Source organism: Mastigoproctus giganteus, chromosome 8 (assembly GCF_048544385.1).
Source record: "Mastigoproctus giganteus isolate SK-2022 chromosome 8, ASM4854438v1, whole genome shotgun sequence".
NCBI lineage: Eukaryota > Metazoa > Arthropoda > Arachnida > Uropygi > Thelyphonidae > Mastigoproctus > Mastigoproctus giganteus.
In genome coordinates, this window is record NC_143582.1 from 65,878,472 (window position 1) to 65,899,603 (window position 21,132).

General features: G+C 37.6%; 1 protein-coding gene across 1 annotated transcript in view; it reads left to right on the forward strand.

Moving 5' to 3' along the window:
• Positions 1-4,662: 4,662 nt before the first annotated feature.
• The window catches only part of LOC150081585 (protein AMN1 homolog), a 116,900-nt gene continuing 100,430 nt past the window's right edge, over positions 4,663-21,132 (forward strand). The window contains exon 1 of the mRNA XM_090379645.1: positions 4,663-4,871. Coding sequence (XP_090235771.1) covers positions 4,810-4,871 — 62 coding nt within the window. The 5' untranslated portion in view covers positions 4,663-4,809. The remainder of the gene's footprint in view (positions 4,872-21,132) is intronic.

Genomic DNA, 21,132 nt, shown 5'->3' on the forward strand with positions numbered 1-21,132 from the left:
GCAGCAACTTGCCTCCAATGCCACACTGCTCCAATTTGTGCAGCAGTCTTCCATGTGCAACAGTATCAAAAGCCTTTCTAAGATCCAAGTATATAATATCAAAGTTATTCCCTGCATCCAGTTCTTTTGTGACTGCATCATAGTATCCAATCAAATTGGTCAGGCAAGACTTCCCCTTAACAAAACCATGCTGTGTCCTAGCTATAACTGAAGTCTTGTCTAGATGATCCTGCAGTGCTTCTTTCACCAGTGCCTCCATTAATTTTCCGGGAACAGAAGTTAAACTCACAGGTCTATAATTACTTGTGTCAGCCTTTGATCCCCCTTTGTGAATTGGGGTCACATTTGCACATCTCCAGTCAATGGGTACCTCCCCTGAGTCCAAGGAAGCTCTCATAATTATGGCTAAGGGTTTGCTTACCTCCTTTGCTGCCTCCTTTAATATAACTGCATAGATCCCACCACCCCAGGTGCCTTTCTTGTGTTTATCTTCAACAATTTCTCCTCTACTTTGCTCTCAGTTATTACAAGATTCTCTAGCTTACTGCTAGAGTTGAATACACCTCTGGCATTCCCCTCGCTGAATAACTCCTCATGTGTGAATGTCGATGCAAAATATTCATTTAGTTTGTTAGCTACCCGAGCAGGGTCATCAACAGTTGACCCATCGATCTCAAGTGGACCAATCTGATTCATCCCCTTCCTTCTAGAGTTTACTTAAGTAAAGAACTCTTTGCTGTTTTTCTTCGCATCCCTTGCCAAGGATCTCTCGTAATCTGTCTTCGCCTGCCTAACCTCCTTTGTAACTTGGTTACAGATCAACTTGTATCTATCATAGGCGTCCGTGTCACGTGTTAATTTGTATGTATCCCATGCATTTTTCTTCTCTGCCATATGCCTCATTAGTTCATCTGACAACCATTTAGGCCTAAACCTTGAACAATATTTCTTAGTTGGTATGTAAAGCCTAGTAGCTTCCACGATAAGTTCTTTGAATGCTTCCCATTTTGAATTTGCTGTTGGCAATATCATCAGTTGATCCCACTGTATAGAATTTAAATACTGTCTCAGTCCATTGTAGTCGCCTTTACGAAAGCAATACCCCTTCCCTTTACCCCTAATGGTAGTTACCTCTTTGAGTAACTCCCACTTCAGCACACTGTGATCACTGCCACCAAGTGGTTCATTTATCTGCAGATTCCTAACGCATGAAGAATCACTACTGATAATCAAATCAAGAGTATTACTCCCTCTAGTTGCCTCCCGAACATGCTGATGTAGAAAACAATCATCCAACAAATCCACAAAAGCCTTGCTACTGTGTGAGTGACCAGCCCCCAAATTCCAGTCAACATCTGGGAAATTAAAATCCCCCATTATAAGACTCTCTGATTCACCGGCCCACTCTATTTCTCCGAACAGTTTCCTATTATACTCATCAGAGTCATTAGGCCTATAGCACACTCCTACTCTCAATTTTGATCTCCCAATGCTTATGTCACACCAAACTGACTCGACACTGCACTGTCCAGCGATGTCGACTGGCTTCACTTCCTTGGATTTTATGTGTTTTTTAACTAATAGCATAACCCCTCCTCCCTTCCTATCCTGTCTATCCTTTCTGTAGACATTGTACTCCCCAAATTCCAGTTCTGCATTTCTTATATCTGTGTGACACCACGTCTCTGAAATCCCCACAATATCTGCCTTTGATGTTTTGAGCAACACCTCAAATTCATCAAATTTATTTACTAAACTCCTAGCATTGGTGTACACACAAGTATACATGCACCTGTTCTTTTTCTTAGCTACCCTAACACAACCCATGTGTTTACTTGTACCCCAATGATTCCCAGCAGTCTCTGAAATATCCTGCATCTTATTTTCCAGGCTGCGGCTCATTCCAATAGAAGCAGTGCAAGAATCACTTTCACCTCTGCCAGTGGCTACTGTTAATCTATTAGTCCTTGTGTTAAATCTTCTTATGTCCACTCTGAGTCTTTCTAATAACTTCGAATAACTCAGTATACTCAATTTTCTCGTTTTCAGTATTTAGCTTGCTCTTCATTTGTCTTCTTTGGTTCATCATGACAAGTGTTTCTGGACTAATTTTTTCTTATTCGGATTTCTTTTTACCATAATAGTGGACAATAAAAAGGACCTAGTGATAATTGTGCAGTTATTAGCATTAGAAGAGACATACGATACAGAAAAACACTTATGCGCTTAAGCGCCTCAGCCAAACCACCCCATTCCTTTTCACCCCTCCATTCGTTCAAATGCCTGTCCAGCTCAGCCTTAAATTTATTGGCTAAAGGCAAATTTCCGCACATCTATTCTACAACTGTCTTTCCTCAATTTGAATCTATGCCCCCTTAAGTTCATAATCTGAGCAAGAGGAAGAATCCCATCAGCATTCAGTTTGCTCCTCCGTTCAAGGCTTTATACACCTCAATCAGATCACCTCGAATGTACCTTCTTTCCAGGTGCTGGAAATTAAGCATTTCTTGGTAAGAGCATCCCTTTGTTCCCCTCACCAATTGTTGTCCTTCTTTGTACTCGTTCTAGCAACTCTACATCCTTCCTAAAATGAGGCCTCCAGACCTGTACACAGTGCTCTAGGTGTGACCTTGTACAACGGGATAATCACCTACCTGTCTCTCTCTGCTAGCACAATTTCTGTATATCTTTGACAAGACTCCGTGACCTGCCCTAGCAACCCGTCTGAACTGGTCAGCGAACTACATATTTAACTGCACAATTAACCCCTAGGTCTTTTTCACTTTCCAATTCCATGAGTGTAGTACCTCACAGTTGATACGTTTCTTTTAGGTTATTTCATTTGTCAATATTAAACTTCACTTGGTACTTTTCATTTGTCAATGTTAAATTTCACTTGCCACTTCTCAGTTCATATGCCCAACTTATCTAGATCCAGTTCGAGTAGCATACTGCCTTTACTGTCGTTAACAATCCTGTCGCCCTGTGTATCACATGCTTCGACAATATTCCTGATATACCTTCATCAATATATCATTGATGAATATACAAAATAACAATGTTCCCAGCACCGAACCCTGGGGAACTCCACTAATAACATTTGTCACAAAGAGCAGTGTCCATTGATTACCACTCTCTGATATCTCTCAGTCAACCATCCCTGTATTCATTGTAGATTCTCTTTGTCTCTTTCTGGGTTTCCCCATGTCTCTCTCAGTATCTTTCTACGTTCTCTATCTCTCTACGTTTGTCTCTCTTGGTTCCCGCACGTTCGACCTCTTTTCTGTCTCTGATTTGAAATATATATAAACTCTAAAAGGAAGGGGATGAATCTGATTGGTCCACTTGATATCGATGGTTCCACTGTTGATGATCCTGCTCAGATAGCAAACAAACTTAATGAGTATTTTGCATCTACATTTACACATGAGGAGTTATTAAGGTTTGAAAATGCCAGGAAGGTTATCAAATTGTAGCAGGGTGCTTAATGATTTTGCAATAACTGAGAGCAAAGTGGAGGAGAAATTGTTGAAATTAAACATAAGAAAGGCACCTGGGGTAGTAGTAGTAGTAGTAGTAGTAGTGGCAAGTGATGCAAGAAAGCTAGTGTATGAGCTTATGAAGCATCAGCCAAAAAAAAAAAAAAAAAAATCACACCATTCCCTCCAAATGCCTGTCCAGTTCTTCCTTAAATTTATTCAACCTATCAACTTCCATAACGACAGATAGAAGTTTGTTCCAGCAATTAACCACCCGTTGGCTAAAGGCAAATTTCCGCACATCTATTCTACATCTGTCTTTTCTTAATTTGAATTTATGCCCCCTTAGGTTCGTAATCTGAAGAAGTGGAAGGATCCCATCAGAATTCAGCGTTCTCAACCCATTCAAGACCTTATATACCTCAATCAGATCACCGCGCAGGTGCCTAGTCTCCAGCCACTGCAATTTGCAGAACTTAAACCTCTCTTGATGAGAGGATCCCTTCATTCTCCTCACCAATCTTGTTGCCCTTCTCTGTACACGCTCAAGTAAATCTACATCCTTCCAAAAATGAGGCCTCCAGACCTGTATGCAGTACTCAAGGCGTGGCCTGACCATTGCCTTATACAGAGTGACAATCACCTCCTTCTCCCTGCTAGCAAAATTCCTATATATCATTGACAAAACCCCATGACCTGCCGTGGCAGCCTGTCTGCATTGCTCAGAAAACTTCATATCTGACTGCACAATAACTCCCAGGTCTGTTTCATTTTCTACCACCTTAAGTGTAGTACCATATAGTTGGTACGTTTCGCTGGGGTTACTTCTGCTCATATGCAGTACTTTGCATTTGTCAATGTTAAACTTCAGTTGCCACTTCTTAGCCCATCTGCCCAAATTATCTAGATCCTGTTGCAGTAGCACATTGCCTGATATACCTTCATCAATAGCCTTGATAAATATACAAAACAACAGTGGACATAACACCGAACCCTGTGTATTGTATTTTGTAATAAAAGCTTTTAGTTTTTATTTATTTTTATGTATATTCCTATTCCTTAATCTTTAATCTCTAGTGAAAAAAAAAAAAAAAAATATATATATATATATATATATCGGAAATTGTCATGATTTGCCTGTAGTGTAGTTGAAAATGAGCTTAGCGATTTATCGTCTGCAAGTCGTCTGTTTATGTTAGTAGTTGGTGGGAGATTTAAAATGTGTATGTGTAATGCAGACTTAGTTATTTGAATAAAAGATGGGTTAAATGTTGTGTTGTGTGTAAAATAAGCTTTTATTTTAAGGCTAGATTACTATTGATAATTTATCATGGATTTGTGCTACGAATTCGAACCGTTTTGGAACGAAAATATTCCAACACTTGTAATTAGGTATGTATGTTTATTCTTGCATATTAAAATATACAGTATGTTTATTCTTGGTTGGTAAACTTTAGTCAGAAACTTGTGTATTAAGAAGAAAAATATCGAACACTGCGCCTGAAATGTAAGGCACTGCATACACTTTGTCTGGTCTCAATTTTTCAAACTGAATTAGCTGTTCATTTGACAAGGTAGCTCTGTGTTATAGGCTTAATGACTCTGATGAGTACAGTGAACAACTGTACAGAGAAATAGTGGGCCAATAAAAGAGAATGTCTTATAATGGGAGAGTTTAACTTCCCAGGTGTTGATTGGAACGTGTAGGTTAGTCACTCACACATTAGCAAGGCTTTTTGTGGATTTATTGGATGATTGTTTTCCACAGCAGCAAGTTGAAGAGGCAACCCTAGGGAGTAATACTCTTGATCTGATTATTCACGCATTAAGAATTTGCAGATAAAGGAACCATTAGGTGGCAGTGATCACAGTGTACTGATGTGGGATTTACTTCAAGATGTAACTACCATCAAGGGTAAAGGAAAGGGTTTTTCTTTTTGGAAAGGTGACTACAGTGGTCTCAGACAGTTTTTAAATTCTTTACATTGGGAACAATTGAAGATGTTACCAACAGCCATTCTATTGGTAAACATTCAAGGAATTAATCCTGTAAGCTACTAGGTTTTTAATACCAACTGTGAAATATTGTTCAAGGTTTAGGCCTAAATGGATGTCGGATAAACTAATGAGACTTGTGGTAGAGAATTAAAATGCATGAGATGCATAAAAATTATCAGGTGACACAGAAGCCTATTGTAGATATAAGCTAGCCTGTAATCAAGTTACAAAGGAGATTAGGCAAGCGAAAGCAGATTAAGGGAAATGTTTGGCAAAGGATGCAATGAAAAACAGCAAAAAAATCTTTACTTACATAAACTCTAGAAGGATGAATCAGATTGATCCACTTGATATTGATGGTTTGACTGTCAGTAATCCTGCTCAGGTAGCTGACAAACTTAATCTTATTTTTCATCTACATTCACACATGAGGAGTTCTGTAGGGAAGTGGAGAACGGAAGCTTATTAAACTCTAACAGGAAGCTAAATTATTTTGTAATGACTGAGAGCAAAGTGGAGGAGAAATTGTTGAAGTTAAACATAAAAAAGGCACCTGGGAAAATCTATCCATAGTTGTGAGAGCATTAGCCATAATTATGAGAGCATTGTTAGACTTAGGGAAGGTTCCCATGGATTAGAGATGTGCAAATATATCCCCAATTCACAAAGGGGATCAAATGGTGACACAAAATATCATGGAATGCCATGTACATTGTTTCATACAGAAAAGACAGACAGGATGGGGGGGGAGAAAGTTATGCTTCTGGTTAAGAAGCACATAAAATCTAAGGTAGTACATCCAGTTGATATGAGTGTCCAGTGTAATGTAGTAGTAGTAGTAGTGGCACATGATGCAAGAAAGCAAGTGTAGGAGCTTATGCAGCATCAGCCAAAAAAAAAAAAAAAAAAATCACACCATTCCCTCCAAATGCCTGTCCAGTTCCTCCTTAAATTTATTTAACCTATCAACTTCCACAACGACAGATGGAAGTTTGTTCCAGCAATTAACCACCCGCTGGCTAAAGGCAAATTTCCGCACATCTATTCTACCTCTGTCCTTTCTTAATTTGAACTTATGTCCCCGTAGGTTCGTAATCTGAACAAGTGGAAGGATCCCATCAGAATTCAGCATGCTGAACCCATTCAAGGCCTTATAGACCTCAATCAGATCACTGCGCAGGTGCCTAGTCTCCAGCCACTGCAATTTGCAGAACTTAAGCCTCTCTTGGTAAGAGAATCCCTTCATTCCCCTCACCAATCGTGTTGCTCTTCTCTGTACACGCTCAAGCAAATCTACATCCTTCCTAAAATGAGGCCTCCAGACCTGTATGCAGTACTCAAGGCGTGACCTGACCATTGCCTTATACAGAGGGACAATCACCTCCTTTTCCCTGCTAGCAAAATTCCTATATATCATTGACAAAACCCCATGACCTGCCCTAGCAGCCTGTCTACATTGCTCAGAAAACTTCATATCTGACTGCACAATTACTCCCAGGTCTTTTTCATTTTCTACCACCTTAAGTGTAGTACCACAGAGTTGGTACGTTTCTCTGGGGTTACTTCTACCCATATGCAGTACTTTGCATTTGTCAAGGTTGAACTTCAGTTGCCACTTCTTAGCCCATCTGCCCAAATTGTCTAGATCCTGTTGCAGTAGCACACTGCCATTACTGTCATTAACAACCCTGCCAACCTTTGTGTCATCTGCAAACTTCGACATTAAGCCTGATATACCTTCATCAATATCATTGATAAATACACAAAACAACAGTGGAACCCAACACCGAACCCTGTGGGACTCCACTAATAACATTAGTCCACGAAGAGCAGCACCCATTGATTACCACCCTCTGTCTTCTCCCACTTAACCATCCTTTTATCCATTGTAGCAACTTACCATTAATACCATTCTGTACATTCCAATTTGTACAGCAGTCTTCCATGCGCAACAGTGTCAAAAGCTTTCCTGAAATCCAAGTATATGATATCAAAATTATTTTTTGCATCCGGTTCCTTTGTGACCACATCATAATAACCAATCAAATTTGTCAGACAAGACTTTCCCTTAACAAACCCATGCTGTGTTTGAATTATTGCTGCAGTCTAGTCTAGATGATCCTGCAGTGCATCTTTAACCAGTGACTCCATTATTTTACCCGCAACAGAAGTTAAACTAACTGGTCTGTAATTACTCGTGTCACCCTTCGATCCACCTTTGTGAATTGGGGACACATTTGCACATCTCCAGTCCGTGGGAACCTCCCCTGAGTCCAAGGATGCTCTCATAATTATGGCTAAGGGTTTGCTTAGTTGCTTTGCTGCCTCCTTTAAAATAACTGGATAGATCCCATCCACCCCAGGTGCCTTTCTTATGTTTAACTTCAACAATTTCTCCTCCACTTTGCTCTCAGTTATTAAAAAATCATTAAGCACACTGCTACAATTTGATAACCTTCTTCCATTTTCAAACTGTAATAATTCCTCACGTGTGAATGTAGATGCAAAATACTCATTCAGTTTGTTTGCTATCTGAGCAGGATCATCAACAGTCGAACCATCGATGTCAAGTGGACCAATCATATTCATCCCCTTCCTTTTAGAGTTTATATAAGTAAAGAAATCCTTGCTGTTTTTCTTAGCATCTTTTGCCAAAGATTTCTCGTAATCTGCCTTCGCCTGCCGAACCTCCTTTGTGACCTGATTACAGACTAGCTTATATCTGCCACAGGCTTCTGCGTCACCTGATAATTTATATGCATCCCATGCATTTTTCTTCTCTGTCACGAGTCTCATTAGTTCATTTGATAACCATTTAGGCCTAAACCTTGAACGATATTTCTTAATCGGTATATAAAGTCTAGTAGCTTCCACGATTAATTCCTTGAATGCTTCCCACTTAGAATTTACTGTTGGTAACATCGTCAGTTGATCCCACTGTACAGAATTTAAAAACTGTCTGAGACCACTGTACTCCCCTTTACGGAAGCAAAAACCCTTTCCTTTACCCCTGACGGTAGTTACCTCTTTGAGTAAATCCCACTTCAGCACACTGTGATCACTGCCACCTAGTGGTTCCATTATCTGCAAATTCTTAATACACGAATGATCACTGCTGATAACCAGATCAAGAGTGTTACTTTCTCTGGTTGCCTCTCGAACATGCTGCTGCAGAAAACAATCATCCAATAAATCCACAAAAGTCTGACTAGTGTGTGAGTGACCAATCCACAAGTTCCAGTCAATATATGTTGAGTCAGTTTGGTGTACACAAGCACTGGAAAAGAAAAATGAGGGTTGAAGTGTGTTATAGGCTGAATGACTATAATGAACAACTGTACAGAGATATAGAAAAGGCCAGTAAATCAGAATGTCTTATAATGATGGATTTTAACTTTCCAGATATTGACTGGAAATTGTGGTTTGGCCATTCGCACCCTAATATGACTTTTGTAAATTAATTGGATGATGTTTTCTACAGCGGCATATTAGAGAGGCAACAAGAGAGAGCATTACTCTTTATCTGGTTATCAGCAGTGATTCTTTATGCATTAAGAATCTGCAGATAGAAGAACCAATAGGTGGCAGTGATCAGTGTATCAATGTAGAATTTACTTAAAGGCATAGCTAGTGTCAAGAGTAAAAGGAAAGATTTTTTTAATATAGGTATGGAAGGATGTTATGTGGTTGTTTTCCATTAAGATTATTACTATATTTAATATCACTCTTATATCACATAAATTAATAATATAGTTTATTAATCTATTCGCCTAAACTATTATACATTAAGATAATGTTTCAGTTATCTTACCTATACCCATCATCAGACTGTGCTATTTGGGGAAACAAAAATAGAAAGCATTGCAATTTGAATACAGTTATCAATATTACAATTACAGTTATCAATATTATGATTACAGTTGCCATTATTACCATTACAATTACCAATATTCTGATTTTATAATTACAATTACGATTTGCAAATAAACAATTCTAAGTTTGAATTATTGTTACAGTAGAACCAGATATTAAATTCTTACTTGCTCACAGACTACTCTTGCTGCTGCTCCTGGAAACCTTATGTGCATACAGGCAAGAGGTGCTACCAGTTAATTTATAGGTGAGGGATTAATTCCAATAGCCAATAGAAATGTGCCAGGTTTTCTATTCAGGGTTATTGTGTGGTGGTCTCCTGAGGTGACTTTTGCTCTCTTACTCTGGTTATTTATCCTAAAGCTGGGGCTCTTGTGTACTGGAGTCCTGAGTTGACCTTTGCTCTCCCACTCTGAACAGGGTTGGTGTGCAGGCTGGTTCTGGTGGTATGGAAGGAGTTGTATGTGGACTACTCCTCCAGACAACTGGCTTATTTTCTTTTCCTCATTTCTTCCATTTTCTTATTAAAAAGATGAAAATATTGTGGGTTGAGCTAGACTCCTTGTTTTCTGTTGATAGCTGAGGCTCCGAACATTTATATGAGAAAGGTTTCTTTGAATTTGCTTCTGTTTTATTACCTATCTATAGAAAGGATTCTCGTGTTCTTGAAATCCCAAGTGTCACCACACTGGAAAGAATTGAGGCCTGTGTCGGATTTTAGAAATCTTCCATATTTTGTGCTTTTTTGTGCTCTTTGATTCTGCATTGTTGACGTTTGTATGATTCTCTTATACAGGGGGATTCACTACCAGTGCGACAAACTTGCAGGAGGTGTAAGGGGCACAAAGACGAATCGAAATCACATAGCATTGCAGGGTCCGGAATGCCTTCGTCATGCGGTAGAGGGTGTTGAACGAGAGGTCGCGTGAACAGCGATCCTGCTGGAAGTCAGCATTTGCTAACTGGTTCCCGAGGCAGTAGGATGGACGAGTATTCAAACGTTGAACTGGCCGACATGCACCTCGCGTATGGAGCTGCAGACTGTAACGGGTGCGCCGCTCTGCGCTTGTACCAGGAACGTTTCCCGCACAGGCGTGCCCCTCATCATACGATTTTCGCATGTGTGCATGAATCGAGAGTGAACGACGAGGATGCCAGACAATGAGGAGAATGTGCTATGTCTTGCAGAAGGCAATCCGAGTACAAGTACTCGAGCGATAGGCCAGCGATTGGGTATTTCCCAATCCGCTGTATGGAGGATACTGTAAACAAACCAAATAAGTTCATACCATCTGCAACACGTCCAATCATTGGAGCCTGCGGATTATCCACTCTGAAGGACTTTTGCTACTTGGTTTCTTCAACAGAAACGGTTTGCAAATGCTGACTTCCAGCGGGATCGCTGTTCATGCGATCTCCCGTTCACCGTCCTCTACCGCATGACGAAGGCATTTTGGATTCTGCAATGCTATGTGATTCCGATTCGTCTTTGTGCCCCCTACACCTCCTGCAAGTTTGTCGCACTGGTAGTGAATCACCCTGTATATGTACCCCCATACCTACAGTCTGTTTTATAGATAGGACCTCTAGGATTGTTGGGGTTGTTGGTCTGTTGGTTTATAATCTGCTTGATGGAGGCTGAACTTTAGAAAAAGGTGAAAATGCCAAATTTCTTGGCTTCTTTAGCTAATTTACTGCTGACTGATGGTATGTACGGAATACATATGGAGGTTAGGTTCTTCTATCCTTGTTGGGTTGGGGTTATGTGATGGTCTTGGAGGTACCTTTTATGGCTTTGTTGATAACCTGTACAGGAAATTTGTTCTTCATGGCAAGCCTGGTTATTGTTTAGTTTTTGTTGTAGATTACACTGAACAACAAATTTTGTCATATCTTGTTACGGGCATGAAAGTAAGTTTATTTATAGATTTCGGGGTTGATAGAAATGGTGCTTAAAATGGCAGATTGACTCTTGTTTTCGAAAAAAGTAATTTTTTTATATTTATGTAAGGTATTTTTTTTTTTTTTTTTATATTGCAGTAAGATGTAGCTACGAACATACCTGTATCAAACACAAGACCTTTTCGTCTTTCACTTGTATTCAGCTTTAGGAGTATGCCTTTCCACCATCAAACAATAATTGGCTAACATGGCTGTTTGCTTTTATATCACTCCATTTGTCTTTGTATCTTTGTTCCATCGCTGCAGTATCTTGATGGAAGTGCTAGCTATGTTCATTGCTGACGGCACCACAGTTTGGCCAGAAGAAATCCAGGTGTCAGTGCAAGAAATGCATCCTGTAACTTGTTGCACCCAGTTTTTCATCATAAGTAATGAGTTCTTTCCCAAGTTGCCTGTAATTTCCAGCTGAAACATTTCAAAAGGCTTTCCACAGTGATTTCTCTCTATCACTAAGAGCACATTTGAACTGTTCATCTTTGAAAAGTTGCCTTATTTGTGTACCAATGAAAATGCCCGCCTTAATCTTCTCTGTACTGTCTTGGGAATTTTTCTTGCAAGTATATGAATGCAGGACCGTTCACGAAATTTTTCACGAGTCCCAATTTGATGTGGAGTGGTGGAAGCAAAACTTTATATGGATCTACCAGAGGTTCAAATGCTACGTTCTTCATTCCAGGTATTAATAATTTTTGTTGAGGCCAATTCCTCTTCTCGTAGCGTAGTAAATATCTGTGTTGCACAACTATTTCACTCACAGAGAAAGTAATAATATTTAGTGTAACCCTTTTGTAGTCCTAATAAAATGGCCATTACTTTAAAATCAACACATATCTGCCACTCATACTTCTGATAGTGTACAACAGAAGTAAGTAATAAAACACAAGTAAGTGTTTTATTTCTGAATGATTTTCTTAAATCAAGTGCCAGTTAACTTTTCACAAGATTGGACTGAAATTCTGAGGATACAAAATTAAAAAGAAAATGTAAAAATTACATAAACAATAAATAAAAATATGATGTTAGGGTAAGAGCATAATCTTTATTTAAAAACAACTGTTGCTTTCCTTTCAGCAAAAATATTGATTGCTCCATCCAAGTTGATACTTCAAGTAATTTCATTCCCTATCGATATAATAGAAAATCCACCAAACCTTTCTTGAGCCATTGTGCTCCTTGAATAGTTTTTTTATCAGTTAAAGCTTAGAAAAGCTCCTTTTAGCACTTGAAACAGTAACAGGAAGTGTCAAAAGTAATGTTATGTAATTGCTGTGAATACTCTGGAAAACTGGAATGCAAAGAACTGTTTCTACCAATCAATAATGATGCTAGCTCCTGGACTGTGGAAATATTTTTAATTTCTGATCTCAAACACGTTCAAAAGAAAATTAACTGGCCTGGGAACTCGGGAAATATAATTTTTATATATTTTTAATAACTTTGTTGCCCTCTCATACAATTCTTCATCAGTGGCAGAAATTAAGTTTTCGGATAAAAAAAAATACCGAAATTATTTACGAAACTTTTCAGACCTACAAATCTAGTTTAGAACTAAACTAATTAATTATATGATCTAAAGAAGTATAGAATACATTGACCCTTAAATATTTTTCAGAATCAACATACCTTTTATCTTCATTATTTCCTTTCCTTTGGTTTAAATGTTTTTGCTTAAATTTAGGTTCTGCTCTCCATTTAACAACAATTTCAGTAGCTACTTTTCTGACATCGTCGAACTTGTCCTGTTCATCAAGTAAAGATTCAAAAGCACTGTCCAACAACTTAACTGCTCTGTCTAGTACAATATTTTTGTTTTGCATGCATTGTATACAGTAGTTATTTCCAGCAATTTTGTTTGAAAGACAATAAGAAATATGAACTGAAAATTTTCCAGTCTTTTACGTAAACCAGAAACTTCTGCAGGCTCATTGAGTTTTTCACTAAGAAGCATTATTTTTGAGTGCTTTCATGAGGCCTAAGTATGGAAGGCCCCATTTTATACTAAGTATGGAAGACAACATTTTATACTATGGCTGAAAAATAAGTAAAGGTGATCAATAATACCATAGAAATCCTTTAATTCTTTTATGTTTTGAATGCAGTCGATAACTACAAGGTTCAAATTGTGCATTATGCAATGCACATACTCAGCAGTGGGTTTTTTTTTTGCAATTCTGCCTTGTACACCACAATAGCAGCCACTCATATTAGCTGGCCCGTCATACCCCACTCCTTGAATTTTTGTAAATAGATACCTCTCTTATCAATAAAATCAATGATTTCCTTTTCTAAGACTACCACAGGTTGGTTCAACATTTGCCAAAATCCTAAAAACAATTATTTTATTTGAAGTTCATTAGGAAATCTGTCTGCAGAGCTGATAATTTTACCATATTGAAAAGTGAAACTAATTTGGCCTATTTTTGAAACAGCTTGTGTTGTATTTACAATTGAGAAAAAAAAAACAGGATTGCTTTAATTTCCTCAATCAATTCAGCTTCTATTTTTGGTGCTATTAAGCTGATTATTTCATCTTGAATTTGATGACTTAGGTACTTAACTGTGCCTTTTCCTTTCTCTAGTAACACCATAAACAGAGGATCATATTCGGCAAGTAGCTAAATGATCAAAAGAAAATTCCCACTGTTGAGTTATTTGTGCTTTCTAAATTATAGGAGCCTGATGTATAATGTGGTATTAATTATACATTCTGTGACATTCCTCCAAAAAACTTTATTTTTCTGTAATTCATTTTCATTTTGTGTCTATGGTTTGATTTTTTTGTCACCTCTCTAACATCAGACAAGCATTCAAATGCACATTAGAATTTTCACAACTGTTGGTTCTTTCAGCCAGATACTTCCAGTATTTAATACCTTTAACCCAACTTCCATCAGAAGATGAATTTCTCCAGTCAGCAAATAACCAACAAGGTTTACAATAAGTGCAATTTAACAGTGGGGAATAGCACAACCAAGTTTGTGGGTAAAATGATTCCAGCTTTTGTTCTTTTATTATAATAGGTTTCTGAAAAATACCTATTAATCTGTTTCTCATCTCTAGAAAACAGCCCTCTTGGTCTTCACAATCCTTTTGATACAATTATACACTTTAATTCACTATCTTGAATATTAATGGAGAAGAGCCCTCAATCAGTAGATTGCAACAAACTGTCTTTTCAGAACATGTTTCGAGATCACTATAAGAACGAACCAACCAATATTTGTTCATCATTAACATCTGCTTTTAAGCCATCACTGCTAATACCAATAGTATAGTCACTAAATTATCCCTTGCTAAGTTCATTTTTATTTGCAAAAAAAAAAAAAGAAGAAAAAAAAAAGTGAAATCCTATGAATAGGCCAGCTTCTACCTTACAGATGGGAACTGAGTGGCTTGCAATACTATAAGGAAAGCAAAAAAAACAGTAATATATTAATGATAAAGTCATTAATATTTTAAGTTTACTTTAAATTACTTAAATTATTCAATTAAATTTCTTTGTACCTTTCATACTTTTGAAATAATTTATTAATAAGATCAAAAATACAACAACAAAAAAATTCCACATCATGAAATAATGCGCTTTACTTACCAAATACTGCCTTTTATAATATTGTAGCAACCGATAGATTTGGAAAAACAAGAAAAAATAACTTGTACATGAACTACCAGGACAGTTCACATGTACGGGGTAGCTACAAAGTCCCATTACCCCTATTTGAAATTGGTAAATACAAATCAATTGGTACTCCTATGACATGAGATTTATTTATAGCAGTACAAACAAGCAAATAGCATTAGCAGAGGCATATGATGCAAGAATGCAAGCTTATACAGCATCAGCCAAAAAAAAAGAAAAAAGAAAAAACCCTTTCCTATTTCACCCATCAATTCGCTCCAAATGTTTGTCTAATTCTGCCTTGAATTTATTTAAGCTGTCAACTTCTACAATGACAGATGGAAGTTTGTTCCAGCAATCAACCACCCGCTGGCTAAAGGCAAACTTCTGCACATCTATTCTACAACTTCTTTAGGCGCTTCCGTAGCCAGGTGGGCAGGAGCAGCAGTGCGTAGCACACGCTTCTTGATTAGACCGGGGTTCGAGCCCGTCACCACTAAATACGGAGGATGCGGAAAGGTCAAGGAATGACCACCGCATATCCCCGGAGCAATATGGCCTTAGTTGCTAATGCTCCTAAAAAAAAAAAAAAAAAACCAACCAACCAAACAACTTCTTTCCTTAATTGGAATTTACGTCCCTTCAGGCGATTAATCTAGGCAAGAGGAAGAATCCCATCAGCATTGAGCATGCTCAAACCATTCAAGGCCTTATACGCTTCAATATGATTACCTCACAGGTGCCTAGGCTTCAGACACTGTAATTTGTAAAACTTAAGACTTTCTTCGTAAGAGCAACCATTTCTTCCATTCACTAATCTTGTTTCCCTTCTCTGTACTCATTCCAGCAGCTCTAAATCCTTCCTAAAATGAGGACTCCAGACCTGTATACCCAAGGAGTGACCTGACCATTGCCTTATACAATGGGATAATCGCCTCCTTTTCCTTTCTAGAAAAATTCCTGTATATCAGGAGTGGCCAACAAGTTGATCGCAATCTACCAATCGATCTCAGCTTTAATTTCGGTCAATCACGACAAATCTTAAATTAATATGAAAAATGGATTAGTCAAAATCTAAATGTTATTATTATTATGCGTCCCACTGCATACGCTTATTACAAATCTGTTGAACCACGTGACTACGTTTGTCGCCGCACAGCCCGGTTTGTCTAGTAAAAATTCACGCAGTTACGCTGTGGAGAGCATAGTGTACGTTGATTTCTTATTTAGCTTACTTAATATTAATAACTGGCAGTACTTATACATTAATTTAATACCCTTTGATTTAAAATGAATACTACGAAAAAGAGTAAAACGTATCATTTTCATCAAGAGTGGGAACTAGAATACTTTTTTGTAATGATGAAAGAAAAATGTTGTTCGATTTGCAATGCTTCTGTGGCTATACCCAAAAGAGGAAATTTAGAAAGGAAGTTCAACACAACTCCATTATAAATACCAATTGGATTTTCTGCCTAATAGTGACCTTAGAAAAGATAAACTAAAAGAGCTTAAATCCAGATTATTCGCACAACAAAATTCCTTCATGACACCTAATTTACAATCTAAAGCAGTAAAAGTAGCATCATTTAAAGTGAGTCATCATCTTGCAAAAAAATGCAAACCATTTTCTGATGGTCAATTCATCAAAGACGCATTTTTCGAAATAACAGATTCCCTTTTTGAAAATTTAAAAAAAAAAATGAAATTAAAAGTGCTCTTTAAGATCTGCAATTATCTCGAAATACTGTGATGCGACGCTTCCAAAAAATTAGTAAAAATATGAGTGAACAAATTGTATGCTCATATTGCTAATTGTGTGTCCTTTACTTGACAACTGGATGAATCTACAGATGTCAGTGATACCGCTCAATTGCTCGTTTTTATTCTTATGGTTTTCGATGATTCTGCCACTAGAGAAGAACTGTGGGTATGGTTTCATTAAAAGAAAGAAGTAGAGATCGTGATATATTTAACGCATTCAAAAATTTTAATGGAAGAATTAAATTACCACTATTTAAGCTCATATCAATAACAACAGATGGATTTAAAGCAATGGGGAATCCAAATGGATTCATCGCATTGTGCCAAAATGATGATGAATTCCCAGATTTTTTGAGTTACCACTGTATCATCTACCAACAAGTGTTAACCATTAAAAGATTAAATACTAAAAGTGTAATGGACATAGCTTTCAAAATTGTGAATTCCATCAGAGAACAATCTCTTCAAAGGAGACTTTTCAAAATGCAACTCGATGAAAATGAACCAGATCTGATATGCCTTTAGCCAGCGGGTGGTTGGTTGGTGGAACAGACTTCCATTCCTTGTGGTGGAGGTTGATAGCCTAAATAAGTTTAAGGCTCAGCTGGACAGGTATTTTGAACGAACAGAGGGGTGAAGTGGAAGTGGGGTTTTTTTTTTTTTTTTTGGCTGATGCTGCATAAGCTTGCTTTCTTGCATCAAATGCCTCTACTAATGCTAATGCTAATGATATTACACAGAGATGTGAAGTGGCTGAGTCGGAGTCAGTTTCTACAGAGATTTCAAAATTTGATGAATGAAATTAAAAAATTTGTTGATTGAAGGAGAGAGATGATTATCAGCAGTTACAAGATATGGAGTGGTTGTGTGGTCTGTCTTTTTTGGCAGATTTTACCAGTAAATTAAGTGATCTGAATTTGGAAATACAAGTAAAAAATAAAAATGTGGGTGACATGATTAGTATTATTTCTGCATATAAATATCAATTTTTGGCAATGGCTAAGGATCTCAAAGAAAGAAAATTCAATAATTTTGCAAATATGAAAGATCATTTGCAAAAAAACCTGTTTTTGAATTTAATAGTGAAATATGTTTCTGAAATTGAGATAGTTGTCGATGATTTTGAAACCAAATTCAGTTATTTTAAAACAATTGAAGATATTGCTCAATATATTTCTTATCCATTTAATGTCGGGTTAATGTTCGATTTTTCACATGGAGAAAAAATTTTTCAGAGAGATTTTTCTGAGATTTTTCACACGGAGAAAATATTACTTGAAAATGAAATTATTACATTTCGAAACGACTCTTTCTAAAAGCCAGATCATCAGAAAAAGACTTAGAAATATGTTTGCCGAGAAAAGTATCCAAATGTAAAAAAAAAATGCAGTGAACTTTTAAATTCCTGTTTTGGTTCCACATATCTGTGTGAATAAGGCGCCTCCGTAGCCAGGTGGGAAGGAGCAGCACTGCGTAGCACACGCTTCTTGATTAGACTGAGGTTCGGGCCCATCACCAGCAAATATGGAGGATGTGGAAAAGTCAGGGAATGACCACCGCATATCCCGGAGCAATATGGCCTTAGTTGCTAAAAACTCCTAAAAACCAAATAACTAACTATCTGTGTGAATTGGCCTTTTCGTATTTGAAACTAACAAAGATGAAGAATTTCCTCTACTCTTACGGACTTGCACACAGAAGATTCTTTACGATTAGACTTATCACAGTATATCCCCGATTTTGAAATCTTTTGAAGGCAGATGACACGAAGGCACAAATGTTGCATAAATTAAAAATTTATATATGTATGAATTTAAAATAAGAATTCTGAAGTATATTTAATTTTAAAATTTAAAAAAAAAATTTTTCAATATGTGTTGATTAACTTTTTTTAACCATGGGCAGTGAAATTCTTAAGATGGTAGATTGCGGCACATTTTTGAAGAAAAAATGTAGATCGCAACACAAATTAAGTTGGTCACCCCTGCTGTATATCATTGACAAGACACCATGAGATACTCTTGCAGACTGTTTGCAGTGCTCAGAAAACTTCATATCTGACTGCACAATTACCCCCAGGTCCTTTTCATTCTCTACCACCCTCAGTTTAGTACCTCACAGTTGATACATTACCCATATGCAGTACTTTACATTTGTCAATGTTAAACTTCAATTGCCACCTCTCAGCTCATCTGCTCAGCTTTTCGAGATATTGTTGCAATAGCGTACAGTCATTAACAACCCTACCAACCTTCGTATTGTCTGCAAAATTAGACATTAAGCTTGATATACCATCATCAATATCATTAATAAATACATAAAACAATAATGGACCCAACACTGAGCCCTGGGAGACTCCACTAATAACATTACTCCCTAAAGAGCAGTGCCATTGATTACCACTCTGTCTTTTCTCACTCAACCATCCCCTTATCCATAGCAGCAGATGCCTCCAATGCTACACTGCTCCAATTTGTGTAGCAGTCTTCCATGTCCAGCAGTATCAAAAGGCTTCCTAAGATCCGAGTATATGATATCAAAATTATTCTTTGCATCCAGGTCCTTTGTAACCACATCATAGTATCTAATCAAATTGGTCAGACAAAACTTCCCCTTAACAAACCCATGCTGTGTCTGAACTATAACTGAAGTCTTGTCTAGATGATCCTGCAGTGCTTCTTTAACCAGTGCCTCCATTACTTTCCCTGGAAGTTAAACTAACAAGTCTGTAATTACTTGTGTCACCCTTTGATCCTGCTTTATGAATCAGGGTCTCATTTGCACATTTCCAGTCCATGGGTATCTCCCCTGTGTCCAAGGATGCTCTCATAATTATGGCTAAGGGTTTGCTGCCTCCTTTAATAAAACTGGATAGATCTCATCCACCCCAGGTGCCTTCGTTATGTTTATCTTCAACAATTTCTCCTCCACTTTGCTCTGAGTTATTACAAAATCATTTAGAGCACTACCAGAGTTTAATACACCTCTGGCATTCCCTTCCCTGAATAACTCCTCATGTGTGAATGTAGATGCAAAATATTCATTTAGTTTGTTAGCTACCTGAGCAGGATTATCAACAGTTGAGCCATCGATATCAAGTGGGCCAATCTGATTCTTCCCCTTCCTTCTAGAGTTTACATAAGTAAAGAAGTCTTTGCTGTTTTTCTTTGCATCTTTTGCCAAAGATTTCTCGTAATCTGCCTTTGCTTGCCTAACCTCCTTTGTGACTTGATTACTGCCCAGCTTATATCTACCATAGGCTTCACTGTCACCTGTAAATTTAAATGTATCTCGTGCATTTTTCTTCTCTGCCACATGTCTCATTAATTAATGTGACATCCATTTAGGCCTAAACCTTGAACCTGTTTCTTAGTTGGTATGAAAAGCCTAGTAGCTTCCAAGATTAATTCTTTGAATGCTTCCCATTTAGAATTTGCTGTTGGTAACATCAGTTGGTCCCACTGTATAGAACTTAAACTGTCTCAATCCACCGTAGTCACCTTTACGAAAACAAAAACCGTTCCCTTTACCCCTGATGGTAGTTCCTATTTGAATAAATCCCTCATCAGCACAATGTGATTACTGCCACCTAGTGTTTCCTTTATCTGCAGTTTCTTAATGCATGAAGAATCACTACCTGATAACCAGATCAAGAGTATTACTCCCTCTAGTTGTCTTCCAAACATGTTGCTGTAGAAAACAATCATCCAATAAATCCACAAAAGGTGTGTGACCAACCCACAAGTTCCAGTCAATATCTGGAAAATTAAAATGGCATAATACAATCTGATTTACTGGCCCACTCTTTCTCATAGAGTAAATATAGAACAACAGGTTTAATAATCCAAAAACACCTCATTGAGATATTCTTGTACTACGATGGAATTTTGCATTGTCAACCAGGGGATTCCAAGTTCTAGTGTTATTCAACTGAGAGATTGCAATGACATTTTGTGAAATTGCATCAGCAATGGTGAGGTTTCAGAAGATGGATCCCGACAGCAAACAATTCTTAAAAGTTAACGGAGGGGGAATGATATGCTTGCTTTCCCCAAATAAATCTACGATGAAAAGAAAGTTGCCATCAACTCATCCATTAATATGTTCTTTCATAAGGTTGAGTGGCCGACCCCTTATAAATCTCCACAGCCCTCAACCTCTGCAGTGGTCCACTTATCAGCTGAAGTTGTATATTCTGGCAACGATGCTCAAGTGGTAAAACTTACTGATGTTATGCCTGTCTCCTCTCTTTTTTTTTGTAATTTCTTAAGTTTGAAATTTTTTAAATTGCATGCTTTTGTAATTTTTCCTGTGCGCGAGATAAAAAAATTGAATAAATACAATAAATAATTCTATTCACATGTTAATTGAACATTTCTTTTTTGATTCAATCAATTCAGCGAGCACAGTTGCGAGTGTTGCACAGGCATAGGGGAA